Source organism: Oryctolagus cuniculus, chromosome 8 (genome assembly GCF_051225735.1).
Source record: "Oryctolagus cuniculus isolate XC-2025 breed Fujian yellow rabbit chromosome 8, ASM5122573v1, whole genome shotgun sequence".
NCBI classification, from domain to species: domain Eukaryota; kingdom Metazoa; phylum Chordata; class Mammalia; order Lagomorpha; family Leporidae; genus Oryctolagus; species Oryctolagus cuniculus.
This window is the reverse complement of record NC_142874.1, coordinates 15,572,296-15,588,024: the sequence shown is the minus strand read 5'-3', so window position 1 is coordinate 15,588,024 and position 15,729 is coordinate 15,572,296. Positions and strand designations below refer to the sequence as shown.

At 42.0% G+C, this 15,729-nt stretch overlaps 1 protein-coding gene across 3 annotated transcripts in view; it reads right to left on the bottom strand.

The window, feature by feature from the left end:
* Window positions 1–15,729, bottom strand: part of TLL1 (tolloid like 1) — a 231,823-nt gene that overhangs the window by 76,227 nt on the left and 139,867 nt on the right. For all 3 annotated transcript variants that reach the window (XR_016211612.1, XM_089301979.1, XM_089301980.1), the window contains one exon: window positions 8,884–9,008. Coding sequence is in view for 2 of the 3 variants with exons in the window: in XM_089301979.1 (XP_089158105.1) it covers window positions 8,884–9,008 (125 nt within the window). In the remaining variant the exon portion in view is untranslated. The remainder of the gene's footprint in view (window positions 1–8,883; window positions 9,009–15,729) is intronic.

Genomic DNA, 15,729 nt, shown 5'->3' with positions numbered 1-15,729 from the left:
ATACAGTTAAGAAATTAAATCTATGGCCAGCGCCGCAACTCACTAGGCTAATCCTCTGCCTGCAGCGCCGGCACACCAGGTTCTAGTCCCAGTCGGGGCGCTGCATTCTGTCCCTGTTGCCCCTCTTCCAGGCCAGCTCTCTGCTGTGGCCAGGGAGTGCAGTGGAGGATGGCCCAAGTGCTTGGGCCCTGCACCCCATGGGAGACCAGGAGAAGCACCTGGCTCCTGGCTTCGGATCGATGCAGCGCTGGCTGTAGCGGCCATTTAGGGTTTGAACCAACGGAAGGAAGACCCTTCTCTCTCTCTCTCTCTCACTAACTCTGCCTGGCAAAATAAATAAATAAATAAATTAATTAATTAAATATATAAAATAATGCCTGTATATAAGGTAACAAGTGCAAAAAATTGTATTCATGTTGCATTTATCATTTGTGAATTTTCCTCAATAAATTTATATGGACAAAAACTCAATATTGCTTGCCACCAGGAAGAGACAGATCAAAACCACAATTAGGTATCATTTCTCTCCAGGCAGAATGGCTATCAGAGAAGAGAAAATCATAGATATTTCTCAGCAGTGATACTGAGAAAAGAGAACCTCCACTGTTGGTGGGGATGCAAATAAGTCCAGTCATGATGCAGAAGAATACAAAGCTCTCAGATAACTAGAATTAGGTCTACTGTATGAACCAGCTATCCCACAGCTGGCTATATACCCAAGAGAGATGAAATAAGCCTACAGAGAGATACCGCCACTGCCAAGTTCAATGCAGTACTATTTTCAGTAGCCAGGATATAGAATCAATCTAGGGGTCCATTGAAGGATGAATAAAGAAAATGTGGTGCAGGCCGGCGCCGTGGCTCAATAGGCTAATCCTCCGCCTTGTGGCGCCGGCACACCGGGTTCTAGTCCTGGTCGGGGCTCCAGATTCTGTCCCGGTTGCCCCTCTTCCAAGCCAGCTCTCTGCTATGGCCCGGGAGTACAGTGGAGGATGGCCCAAGTCCTTGGGCCCTGCACCCCATGGGAGACCAGGATAAGTACCTGGCTCCTGGCTTCAGATCAGCGTGATGAGCTGGCCGTAGCACGCCAGCTGCAGCGGCCATTGGAGGGTGAACCAACGGCAAAGGAAGACCTTTCTCTCTGTCTCTCTCTCTCTCACTGTCCACTCTGCCTGTCAAAAAATAAAAAAAAAAGAAAATGTGGTGCATATACACAGTGAAATATTATTCAGTCATGAAAAAGAAATGGCAGCAATATGGATGGAACTGGAGATTGTAATGTTCAGTGAAATAGGACAGCCACAGAAAGACAAATAGTGCATGCTGTCTCTTGTATGTGGGAGTTAAACACAGTCCAGGTGAACTTAGAATAGTGGTCACTACATCCTGGGGTGCCCTGGGGGGGTGGATGCAGGTTGCATAATGGGTACTGGATCAGTTAGTTTACTTTCTCGGGAGGAAAGGGTGTAGCTGTTTCTGCCCGTGCGCTCTGCCTCACCCTTTTGTCCATCTGTTTGGGGCAGGCAGTGCCACCCACTGTGGTGAGCTCTCTGCCTGGTGTGCACATTACAAGCGGAAGGCCGCATTGTTACCCAACAAGAGACATGGAAATGTGTTGCATTCATTTGCTGTTTTTGTCTAATCTTAATCATCCTTTCTGGTGCTATATTTCTTGATTCTCCCATTTCCCACGTAAGAAGCAAAGTGAAAGGTAAGAACAACCAAAAAGAAATCCATCTGCAATTTCATTTGCGAGGGGTAAGAATTAAAGAATTACAACTAATATGATGAACCCAGGCACTCCACTGTGGCATGTTCACCACGAGGCTGAACGCTGATCCCAAACTTAATTTTTAATTTCATTTTTTATCATATATAACTATTTTAATGAAAATGCTGACATGCTAGGAAACCATTAAAATGTACGTAAATGGTTGCACAAGGAAAATGCCATCATTCAAAGTGTGTAATCTTTATTTACAAGACATCGGCTGGTGCCGCGGCTCACTAGGCTAATCCTCCACCTGTGGTGCCGGCACACCGGGTTCTAGTCCCGGTCGGGGCGCCGCATTCTGTCCCGGTTGCCCCTCTTCCAGGCCAGCTCTCTGCTGTGGCCCGGGAGTGCAGGGGAGGATGGCCCAGGTGCTTGGGCCCTGCACCCCATGGGAGACCAGGAGAAGCACCTGGCTCCTGTTAAACACAAACAAACAAAACTTCATGCTTTGAAAACAGGATCTTGTCTTAGATTCGACTTCTCACTGCCTGCCTGAGGAAGAGCCCAGATGAGGGGGTTCCACTTCTGGCAACAGCGTGTTTGTAGGGTGTAGGGTGCTGCGGTAGGAAGGCTGTGGTCTCGCGGCCAACATCCCTGGGTTTTCTTGTGAGACAAGAGGTCCAAGGCCCAGTACGTTGCTACTAAAAGTTGCAGCCTTAGCTGGCTCCAGAGGCGGCCACGTGGTGGAAGCACTGGGTGAAGACGGCTCCGCGGTTTCTCTAGGTATTGTTCTGCTAACGTCTGGGGGTGCGCAGGGAGTTCAGATGAGAACGCTTTTCCGGGGTGAATGTCTCCCGAATGCATTGTTGCCTCTCCCTCCAGTTCTTGTCGGGTTAACTCCATGCAACGTTTCCTTTTGGAGCCGCCGGCTTCCAGACCCTGAATGCTGTATTTCCCGAGTCTCTGGGAGGAAGCTCGCTCGCTCTCTCTCTCTCTCTCTCTCTCTCTCATGCTGTGCAGTCTCTTCGAACGATGCTTACGCCCGGGCCTCGGTACTTCAAGTCCTGTTTGTTTATCCGGTGTTGCTTTTAGTTCCTAGCGTGGTGGAGGGTCACCGATGGAGTCTAATTCAGAGTCCACGGTTTCAAGAAGCATGCTGAGTAGGTCAGGTGACTTATACTGCGCTGCGAACATGAGCGTGTCCGCTGCTACTGTCGACCACGTGGACGTCTGCTTCATGCACGAGGAGAAACTCGGACATTTCCGCAGGGCGGCCCAGCCCAGGAGCAGGAGCTGACGTACTCTGCCCACGTCGCCCACGCGGGGCGTGCTGTGGGTCTCCCCCAGGTCCTTTCCTCTGATGTTGCACCCGAACTGCGGCTGCAGCCCTGAGCTATTTTGGCATCCAACCTTGGCTCTTAAGAACCTCTTAGGCTGCTTGCCTTTCCAATCAAAACTTTTTTTTTTTTTTTTTTTTCATTTTGGAGGCTACCAATTGCTAGTCGCCAGCTCGCGCATCTACATCAGCGCCACCGTTACTCGGTCTGGCCAAAGGACGGGACCAGCGTCACTCAAGAGGCTGCAGAGCTCTGACGTCACCACACCACGAGGGCCGCCACGCCGCGCGGCCGGACACGGGTGGGCAGGCCCCGGCACAGCCGCGCAAGTGCACAGAGGCCGTGGGCGCGCAGCCCTTCACTCCGTTTTTGACCAACCCTTTGAAGTGCCCTCAGATGTAGTCCTTCATGCAGCAGAGAAAACTGTTGTCAGATTATATAAACCTCATGCAGAGCCGCGACTGCCTGCCCACCTCAGCACTCTCGGCTCCACTGTCCTCCTCACACAGTCCACGGGAGACGGGAAGTGGGGACAACGCCCCGTCCACATCCCCTGTGTAGAAGCACCTTGTGCTCATGGTGCCTGGGATACAAGGAAGGGTGACTGCGCCGGCAGCGACAGCATTAGCAGGTGTCCTTTCAGACGTCCTAAAGCTTGAAAGACTTGCAAGCCGCCGCAGGTCACAGGACTGACCTTTGGGCAGCAATGTCCAGGACCTCCCCAACTCGGGCTTCTGTCTCCGCCCGGTCCCGGGCTTGCAGCCTGGCAGTGGGCGCACGGGTCCCACGTCCGTGCAGCGCCAGGGCTCTGAAGGATCGTGTGCTGTCTCACACAGGCCGTCTTGTCCATCTCCAAAGCCAGGAGCCAGAAATGGCAATGAACAATTCGAAACTACAAGAAACTTATCCTCAGACCGTCAGTGCAGAAAGCCAAGTTTATTCCTGTACTCTGACCTTTTGTATGAGGACGGGCTGACCGTCCAATAAGGAACTGGGATTTCATATTTTTATATGACAGCAAACACAAATAGAAAAAAATGCAAGAGTGGATTGCAAAGTACCAGCTATAAGTTTCTGAAATAAGTTAGTACTATTTTAAGGAAATTAAATATATGCATTTCTAAGTCTGCGCATGTCCTGATAAATTTTAAAATAATTTCTCTCAAATATTTAAGACCGGTGAACAGTATTTGCAGCTTGCCTACTAGAAACATGCCTGTGAGGATTCAGGTCCTCTATGACAGACTGTCCATCTATCTGCTTTACTAGGTCAATATTCCTTTCAAAATTAAGCTCTAAGAATTGCTCTGTAAAATGCACATCTAATAGAGCTCTGAACATAAAACAAAGAGGAAAAAGTTGGCATAAACAGCAGCGAAATTCACTTTGCTGGCTCTATATTCCAGCAATTTCTAGTAAAACAGTAAGGATAAGACAAGCTACAAAGTTGGTAACCTCCTTCTTCCGTATTAAAACCAAGGCACAACCAGATCTCAGCTTGTAAACTCTTTTTTAATCATTTTTATTTATATTCAAGGGAACAAATTTCATGCATTTCATATACACACTTTTAAGAGCATAATTACATTTCCCACCCTCCTCTCCTTCCCTCCCTCATTCTCCCCCTCCCCCTCTTCCTTTCTTATTTTTCTTTTAATTTTTACAATGAGATACTTTCCATTTACTTTTTAATCACAAGCTTAATCCTCTACTAAAATAAAAATTTCGACAAGTAGAAGCAGGAAAAAAACACTGTTCCTCAAGAATATAGACAAGGGTTATAAACAATAATCACATCTCAAAATGTCAAATTCACTCATACACATAACATTTTTTTGTACTCCATATAAATCGGTTACCACAAATAAGGGCAAACATATAATTTCGTCTTTTGGAAACTGACATTTCACTAAGCATAATGGTCTCCAATTGCATCCACTTTGCTGGAAAAGATAGGGCTCCATTCTTCTTATGGCTGAGTAGTATTCCATACTGTGTGTATGTGTGAGTGTGTGGGTGTGTGTGTGCACGTGTGTGTGTGGGTGTGTGTGTGGGTGTGTATCACAATTTCTTTATCTGGTCCTCAGCTAATGGACATCTGGTTGACTCCATATCTTAGCTATTGTGAATTGAGCTGCCAAAGACATGGGGTACAGATAACTCTTTCAAATGCTGATTTCATTTCCTTTGGGCAACCTTGTGAATTTTTTAAATTAATTTATTTATTTGAGATGCAGAGTTATATAGAGAGGAGAGACACAGAGAAATCTTGTACTGATTCACTACCCAATGGTCACAACAACCAGAGCTGGGCAAGGCTGAAGCCAGGAGCTTCTTCTGGGTCTCCCACATAGGTGCAGGGACCCGAGTACTTGGGCTATCCTCCACTGCTTTCCCAGGTGCATTAGCATGGAGCTGGATTGAAGTGGAGCAGCTGAGACTCAAACCGGTGCCTATATGGGATGCTGGCACTGCAGGCGGCGGCTTAACCTGCTGCACCCTAAACAACATCCCAACCTCGTAAAGTCTTAATCTCCTCCTATGTAATCCTTAAAGAAGTTGTCCTGGGGCCAGCACTGTGGCTTAGCGAGTAAAGCTGCCGCCTGTAGTACCAGCATCCCATATGGGCGTCAGTTCGAGACCCTGCTGCTCCACTTCCAATCCAGCTCTCTGCTATGGCCTGGGAAAGCAGAAGATGTCCCAAGTCCTTGGGCCCCTGCACCCATGTGGGAGACCTGAAAGAAATTCCTGGCTCCTGGCTTTGGATTGGTGCAGCTGCAGATATTTTGTCTGCCTGGGGAGTGAACCAATGGATGGAGAACTTTCTCTCTCTCTCTCTCTCTCTCTCTCTCTCTCTCTCTCTCTCTCTTTCTCTTTCTCTTTCTCTCTGCCTCTGCCTCTGCCTCTCTGTGACTCAGCTTTTCAAATAAATAAATGATTCTTTAAAATAAAAAGGAAGTTGTCCTATTTAGACTTCTGTGTATAATCATGTATCTTTCACCTCATTCCATTGATGATGCTGCTGAACTTCATTTGGTGTATGGTGAGTCTACAGACACCACTGCCATTGTCCTAATCACCAGCGGTGCTCCCCACTTAAGGGATGGAAAACTTTAAATATAATGTGTGGGGTTTAAATTTAACTACATTAGGAAATGAGACAGACGGATGCAGAAATTTAGAGAGAAGGAAAAATGGAAAACAATGGGGGAGAATTGTTTGGTGAGCATTGAGAAAAAATGTCATTCTCAAAGATTTGGTGAACTAAAAGCTAATTTATCTTCATTCAAAAAAAAAAAATCCCGTAACTTTCCCTTACTCCATGTAATTCATAAGCTATAAAACAGCAACTGGCTTTTAATTCTGCTTTAGAAATACAGACATCTTTTGTCACAGAGAAGAGTGCTTTCATGACTGTGCTTTTACTATGTTAAATAAAGTAATGTATACATGAATATTTACTCTGGTTTGAATAAGAAAATGACCCATTTGTGCATTTATATCATGAAAATCTCAATTAGAAACCACACTTCTAATTTTCTTTCTGTTAATAATGGAAATATTTAAGAGTCACTGGCTGAAATTTAAATTAATACAATTTGATTATTTTTGATTCATATTAACTTTCCTCCAATTTAATGCTCAAATGAATCTCCAGTGTGATTTTTAAGTGTGATGCCTGAATGCACACATGGAGAGAGACAAGCAAAATTGTTTACAGGCAAAGTGGTCAGTTATTTAATTGCTACTAATCATAAAACCTTTCTCTTTCTAAAAGATTAAAAATATCTCACGCTAAATGTTGCTAGAAATTAGTCAAGAATCACCCCTGACTTTTTCATAGTGGTGCCATTCTCTTACAAGTGTGTTTTTCCTATGGAAATCTGAATTTAAAAAAATTAAAGAAATACTGCATGTGCCTGTATATTTTATAAACCTACATAAAACATTTAAAAGATATTTATACAAGTATGAATCCAATTTAAGTATTCATGATGTAAATAAATCTATGAATACTAAGTATTATTAGATACAGGGCAAAATTCTGTAGGTAAGCAGTCAGATGGCTACAGATAGGATTATGTACAAAAGAAAAAATTTTAAAACTTACTTTCAGTATTGAATCACTAAGATGTAAAAGGCCTTAAATAAACTTTGCATTTAAAAAAAAGTTAACTGTCCTTCTGAAAACTTAATAGACCTAAATTAGAAGAAAATGAACCATTACAAGATAATTGGGAAAGCCGTAATATCTTATAATTTACTGTAGCCAATTTGATCTTGAGGGAGTGGAAACCTCTTTTCTCAGCAGAAATGTTTACTAAATTCACCAGGCTGAATCAATGAATTAAATAATCACATCATACTGAATGACCAACTTCCTAGCTATTTCCTGTGACTATCCAGCCAACTCACTTTTTCTTGCTTGCATCTGAAACCTGAACTGCTCAACAAAAGCATACTACCCCATATGTCAAGGAGCACATATTAAATTGTTGTGAATGAATCAGCTTGCTTTCTCCTATCCCCTGAGGGCATATCTTCCCAGACTCACACCAGACTCGTAATAAGTGTAATGAACATAAGAGCTTCCCTATCACTCAATACATAAACAACATCAAGGTAAATTTTCAGGGATGAATATAACCATTACACCCCTGATAATCTGCAAACATTATTAAACTAGCAGGAAATTAAAACTGTTATAGTTATTTTACCTTCTGCAACCTTAGTGATCTAGAAATATTTCCAAATGTGAATGCTGTTAGTGTTAGGTAAAGGGGGTTTCTTTGGAAATTTAGTTTGGGAAAACTGTATTGAATCTTTCACGTCTGCTCTTTCAAAGATGATCAGTACTCAGGATGTGAACAGAACTCACAACATAGCAAATTTGCAGCAGAATCCCTTTTCTTCCTTGAACCATCAATGTACTGGAGTTCCCTTAGAATATTCTTGTTTTATAAATATATTTTTTAAAATTGTATTTAAGTTATACAAGGTTCATGTATTTCATATATACAGACTTAGGAACATAGTGACACATCCCCCCACCCCCCACCCCGCTATGCTCCAACCCTTCCTCTTCCCTCTCACATTCCCACTCTTAATTTTTACAAAGATTTACTTTCAGTTTACTTGGTGATTGTATAGCTAACCCTACACTAAGTAAAAGAGTTCAGCAAATAGTATGAAGAGGAAAACAAAAACAAAACAACACACGCTTCCTCAACGGAAAGCGACAAGGCTGCAAACAATCACCAAGACTCTTTCATTCATCCTTTCTTCAAAATTTCATTCAGTAGCAAAATACACAGTGGCTCACCAGTAACTTCGTGAGAACTTTTTTTTTTTTTTTTGAGCAGGGTTATAAATACCTACTGCCAAAATTTTCATGTATATACCATTAAGGAAGGGACTTGAAAGAAAAGGTCATTCAGGAACCAATTTTGCAGTTCAAATAAAGGATATTCTTTCTCTATTGGCAAGGAAACTCAGCACTTGATTAGAAAATCATGCAACTCCTTAGTAACTATCAAATAACCATTCTATTTTGCTCTTTTACTCATGAAATTAAAAGAAAACAATGCGTATTGCCCCAGCTCTTGAAATCTGAATTCTAACAGCTTGTTTTGATTTGTAGCGATGAGTATCCCAGAGTTCCCTCCTCGCTCATCCCATGATTGCTTGGAACTTTGCATGTCACTTGTCAGCAAGGAGAGAGACAAGTAAACAGCCGGGTAAACCATGGCTTGTCCATCAGCAAGAGCACAGCCCAGCACAGCCCAGCACAGCCCAGCTCAGCCACGTGCCTGTGTTTGCAGAGAGCAATACCTGGACATCGATACAGCTTTCTTGCCTGTGCAATATCTCCTTTACTTAAACGCGTGCGTTGACCGATGGCGGGACGTATGCCATTATCATCGCGGGAGGGGAGAATCGTATCCAGAAACATCCCCCTGAAAGAGAAAAGAAACGAACCACCCCTACGTCACCAAATCAAAGCACATATCTTGCTTACCAATATACGGTTGCTTTTTAAACTCAAGTCAATCAAATGGAAAATACAACGGAGTGAGCTCTAGGCAGTGTGTCAAACTTTCAAAACACCAGCATCATGTGTGTGTAGCATAAAATCAATGATGACATCCACGTGTTCCTTAGAAAACTGTATTATGTGTTTATAAATTCATGGAATAGTTTATAGTCTCCCACCAAGTACACCATGGCTCTGTTTTTGTCTCCCAAACAGATCTAAGAATCCCTTAGATTGTCAGATTGTAAAACAATTCTTCCTCATGATATATATACAATATATACAATCAAGACTTCTGCAATTACTAAAATTCAAAGAGTCAAACAAAATACACCTTAATATTCTTTGAATTAAATTCTAATTTAACTATCTATGCATTTAAGATTTCTTACAAGTCTAAATGCTATAACGTATGTTAAAAAAGAAGGAAAAACAATGTCAAAATGTAGACAGAACAGTGCAAAACAAAAGTATTATGTATCATTTTCAATGTTTCATGGCAAAATTGCTTAGCAAAAAATCCTAATCAGTGCCCCATTGATTCTAAGCTATAGATATTGAGTTGCTTTGGACTCAAAGTTTTAGTAGAAGAATTACTACTTTTCCTACTATGTTATGAGTTAAAATTCTTAATATAGTACACTAAAGATACATTCTAATTTTGCAATATGTATCAAACATTTATAACTATAAAGGAAGTGCCTAGGTTAAAAATACAATGAACTGTGAAACTATTACAACAGGTTGAGAAGGAGGGAGTTTGCCTGTGTGGATTTTTAAAAAACAAAAATTGTTTTTCAGAAAATAAAGAAGGAAATTTTCCACAAAGATATTTTAAATTAAGAAATAACCTTAGCACCAATGCCTGCAATGGGCACCCATATGGGCACTGGTACGTGTCCCAGTGTTACTGTTCCAATCCAGTTCTCTGCTAATGGCCTGAGAAAGCAGTGGAGCACGGCCCAAGTCTTTGGGTCCCTGCACCCACATGAGAGATCGGAAGAACTCATGGTTCCTGGCTTTGGATTGGCCCAGCTCTGGCCATTGTGACCACTTGGGGAGTGAACCAGCAGATGGAAGACTTTTCTCTCTGTCTTTTCTCTCTCCCTCTCTCTGTCTATAACTCTACCTCTCAAATAAATAAATATAATCTTAAAAAAAAAAACAGAAATGACCTTGTAAGATGTCTTTTTTTAAAAAAAAATTCTCATTTATTTTTCTGAGAGGCAAAGAGACAAAGAGAAAGACAAAGAAAGTTCTCATCCTCAGGTTCAATCCTCAAATGCCTGAAACTTGGGGGCTGGAACTGGGAGCTAGAAAACCAACTTAAGTCTCCCATGTGAGTTACAGCAATCAAATCAATTTGGCTACCACTGCTGCCTCTCAAAGTGCAAATAATTTGGAAGCTGGAATCAGACTCTGACCTCGAAAGTGAACCCTGATTCTTTGATGTGGGACGTAGCATCATAACGGGTATCTTAACATCCAGAAGAAATGCCCATCGCGTAAGATATCTTTTAAATGGAGATGAGTGATGGGACATGCCTTTTCAATATTTACAATATCACACATTTATACTGCAGGTTAAAGAATAACACTTTAAGCTCTGCTTAGTCCTCCCCTTTAGGAAACACTCGTTCAGCACTGTTCTAGGTTTGGATTTATAGCAGTAAACAGACTAACAAAAATACTACTCTTTCTGATTTTAATATCCTAATGTGGGGAGAAAGACATTAAAATGAAAGACCAATAACTTGGGTAGTGATCAGATCAGCACTGTGGAAAAAATAAAGGACAGAAGGTGGGTATCGGCTGCACAGCAAGTCTTACGGCTACCTACCAGTAGAGAGTCCCCAGAAAGAACCATTTAGAGATGCAAGGACTTCTGAAATGTTTGAGCACCAGCTAGATAATGTGTTTACCTGGAGGACAACAACTACTAATTTATAGGACGATGGCAAACAGAATGACATGGTTAACTTATGACTTATAGCTTTTAGGTAAGCAAAGGAGTGGTGATATACAACCTGGCCATCTCAAATCCCAAGGCGGCAACTCTTTAAAGCCAGATCTAAGCACTTATAGAACTCCATCTATATACTGCCCGAGACAAGGGCAGACAAGTAGAGACTAATGATTTATGGGAACTGACCATCAAAAGCAAGAGCTCGCACTAAGATGCAACTTCGGGAGGCCCCGTGTAATTGGAAAGGGAAGCTGAGTTATAAGGTAGCATTGAGAAAAGCCATCTCTCAATGGCACCGCATGAATCAACAGAAACATTAAGTAGGAAAACGGAAATTGATGGAGTGTTACAATTTCTGCAGTCCTCCAGTACTAAGCAAAGTATTGACTATTTTCTATTTTCAAAAATAAATGGGCACTCTTTGACGAGTTTCACTTTTTAAGCTTTCAGGAGATTCAATATTTAAAAAAAAAGTTAATGACATTTTGGAGTGGATATATGCTACCTTGGCCAGTAGAATAATGAATTTTGACTTATTCTATATACTGAGGTATCCTTTCTTACATTCTAAAGGGGACCAATCACCCATTCTTTTACTTTCTTTATGGTCACGAAGTTAACAATTCTGTTTGTCCAAGACATGGCCATTGAGCAAGGGAGGTGTTATCAATAGGCCAGAGGCAAATCATACTGAGGTTCCTTTCTAATAGCCATTCTTCATTTATTTTGATTGTGTAAAAATGGCGAATAAGCTATTCTTTTAAGAAACTTTGTAAAATTTTACAACTTTTCTTTGTTTTAATGAAAAAGAGAAGTTATCAGTTTGCATGAATTTACCTTACAGAATATCTATGCATTTGAAGGCCTCATATGCCAAGACTTCTTCTCACCATGATTTCCTAAACCTATTCCATGGGTTACACTCACAGAAACAACTGGAACATTGTAGACTCCATGAGTTCAGAACAGAAGAACTATAAAATCCCTCACTACTGTAGAGAAAGCATTTGACAAGATTCAAGACGCTTCCCTGATTAATACTCAACAAACCAGAAAGTGAAAGAAACTACCTCAACATAATAAAGGTCACAAATGAAAAGCCCACAACTGAGGCTGGCGCTGTGGCTTAGCAGGTAATGCCTGCAGTGCCAGCATCCCATATGGGCGCCAGTTCGAGTCCTGGCTGCTCCACTTCTGATCCAGCTCTCTGCTGTGGCCTGGGAAAGTAGTAGAAGATGGCCCAAGTCGTTGGGCCCCTACACCCACGTGGGAGACCAGGAAGAAGTTCCTGGCTCCTGGCTTCAGACTGGCGCAGCTCTGGCCATTACAGCCAACTGGGGAGTGAACCAGTGAATGGAAGACCTCTACCTCTCCTTCTCTCTCTGTGTAACTCTGACTTTCAAATAAATAAATAAATCTTATTAAAAAAAGAAAAGTCCACGGTTATCATCATATTCAGTGGTGAAAAACAAAGCTTTTCCTCTAAGAGCAGCAACAGTGAAAGGATGCCTGTTCTCAGCCCTTCTGTTTAACCTGGTACTGGATGTTGTGACCACAGTAATTAGGAAAGAAGGTGGAAGACAGGAGAAGGAGGAGGAACAAGAAGGTGAGAAAGAGGGGAAGGAAGTAGAGAAAAAGGAAGAAGAGGAGGACTAAGGAGGAGGAGGAGGAAGAAGAGAAGAAGAAGAAGAGGAAGACTAAGGAGAAGGAGGAGGAGGAGGAGAAGAAGAGGAAGAAGAAGAATTAAAATTAAGGAAGTAGGAGGCATTACCTCTATCTGCAGATGATATGGTCTTACACAGAACACCCTAAATGCTCCACAAGAAACTGTTAGAACTAATAAATGAATTTAGCAAAATCAAAACACAAAACCAGTTGTCTTTCTACACGCCAACAGTGAGTTACCCATAAAGGAAATCAAGACAAAAAATTGTACAAATACTTAGAAGTAAACCCGACCAAAGAAACGAAAGACTTGGACAGTGAAAACTAAAACAACATTGCTGAAAGAAATTAAAGAGATAAATAAATGGAAAGGTCCTGTGATGCTGGATCTAAAATTAAATAGTAAGCTCTTATTATTACTCAAATAAAACTATAGATTCAATACAATCCCTATCAAAATTCCAACGTTGTCTTTTTGTATTATTTTATTTGAGGTAGAGCTTCAGACAGAGAGAGGGAGAGAGAGAGATCTTCCATCTGTTGGTTTACACCCCACATGGCTGCAATGGCAAGAGCTGGGCCTATCTGAAACCAGGAGCCAGGAGCTTCTTCTGGGTCTTCCATGTGGCTGAGCACTTGGGCCATCTTCCACTGCTCTCCCAAGCCATTAGCAGAGAGCTGGATCAGAAGAGGTGTGGTTGGGACACAAACCAGTGCCTATATTGGATGCCAGAGCCCCAGCAAAAATATATTACAAATCTACGGTAATCAACATATTATGGCACTGGCATAAAGATAAACCTCTAGACCAATGAAATAAAGTAGAGAACCCCCCCCCCAAAAAAAACTAATGTATATAATCAAATTCTCTTCAAGAAGGATTCCAAAAGGCAGCCTTTTCTACAAATGATGACAAAAAAACTGAACATCAACAGCCAAAAAAAAAAAAAAAAGAAAAAATGAATTTGCACCATTACACTATGTAAAAGTATTAACTCAAAGTCAACTACAGATCTAAACATAAGACCCTGAACTATAAATTCCCAGAAGGAAAAGTAAGGGGAAAGCTTCATGGCTGTCATGATTTATTGGATATGACATCAAAAGGCAACAGTATATTTAAAAAGAGAGCCACACACAATGAAATCAAACTTAATAGATTTTGGTCATATAGGACAAAATCGCCAGAGTGAAAAGGTAACCTGCGGAATGGCAGAAAATATTTGCAAATCATATATCAGATTAAGTGGTTAAGAGCCAGAATACACAAAGAACTCTCACAGCTCAATGACAAATCAAGTAGCCTGAGTAACAACTGGGCAAAGGACTTGAGTAATCATTTCTCCAAAAATGACTTACAAGTGACCGCCACGCATCTGAAAAGATGTTCAGCTAATCAATACACGATGCCCATCAATGATCACAAAAATGTCAATCTAAACCAAAATGTGGGGTAGTCACTATGGCATGGGAAGTTAAGTCGCCACTTGGAATGCCTGGTTCAAGTCCCAGCTACTCTGCTTCCAATCCAGCCCCCTACTAGTGCACCTGGAAAGCAGAAGATGATGGCCCAAGTACTTGGGTTCCCGCCACCTACATGGGAAATCCAGATGGCTTTCTTAGGCCCTTGCATCTGCCTGGCCAACCTCTTGCTGTTTCGGTCACTTGAGGACTGAACTTACAGATATAATATCTCTCTCTTCTCTGTCTCTCACTCTCTCTGGTCATTCTGACTTTCAAATGAATAAATAAATCTTGTGATGGAAATTATCAAAACAAAGGAAAACAAGTGTTGGTGAGGACATAGAGAAAGCTAGAACTTATAAACCGTTAGCAGGATGTTAAATGGTGCAACCACCATGAGAAAAGTGTGCAAGTTCCTGAAGAATTAAAAGTAGAAATGCCACTGGGGTCAGCAATGTGCACAGTGGGTTAAGCCACTGCCTGCGATGCCAATATCCCACATAGGTGTCAGTTCGGATCCTGGTGGCCTCACTTCAAATTCAGCTGCCTATTGACGCGCTTGGGAGAGCAGCAAAAGACAGCTCAAGTCCTCCGGCCCCTGAACCCATGTGGGAGACCTGGATGGAGTTCTAGGCTCCTGGTTTTGGCCTGGACCAGCTCTGGCCTCTGCAGCCACCTAGGAAATGAACCAGTGGTTGCAAGATAGAGCACTTGCTCGCTCTCTCTCTCTCTCTCTCTCTCTCTGCCTTTCAAATAAGAACTACTACATGAACCAGCATCTCATGTCAGCTTAGATAGTGCTAAAGAATAGAAAGAAAGATCTCTGAGGAATAGTTACACACACATGTCCCACAGCAGCACTATTCACAGTTGTCAACGAGTGGTAACAACTCAAATGTCTGTTGATGGACAAAGGCATACATAAAATGCGATTATACAATCAAGTATTAGTCATCATTATTACAGAGGAAAATCTTGTCGTATGCTACAGTATGGATGAACTTAGAGGAAATAATGCTAAGGGAAATAAGCAAGTCACAAAAGGACACACTCTGTATGGTTCCAATTATACAAGGTATCTAAGGTAATGAAGTCCACAGAAGCAAAAAGCAGACTGGTGATTGCCAGGTGCTGGAGAGAGAGAATGGGAAGTTGCTGTTTAATGAGTACCAGGGTTTCAAGTTTGCAGACGAAAGTGTTCTAGAAATGTTTCACAACTGTAAATATACTTAACACTTTAAACTCTATACTTAAAAATGGCGAAGGAGGAGCTGGTGTTTGTCTAGTGGTTAAGGTGCCTACCTCCCACATCAGAGTGACTGATTTGATTTCCAGGTCTGGTTTCTGACTTAGGCTTTTTGCTAAAGCAGATCCTAGTAGGCAGTGGTGATGGCTCTAGGAACGGAGTTTCTGCCACTCCCGCAGACCTGGATTGACAAGTTTCCGGTTTCACTCCCAGCCCAATTCCAGCACTGGGGCAGTGACCAGTGGAAGGATTTTTTTTTCCCTCTTTTTCTTTCTGCCTTACAAATAAATAAATATTTTTAAA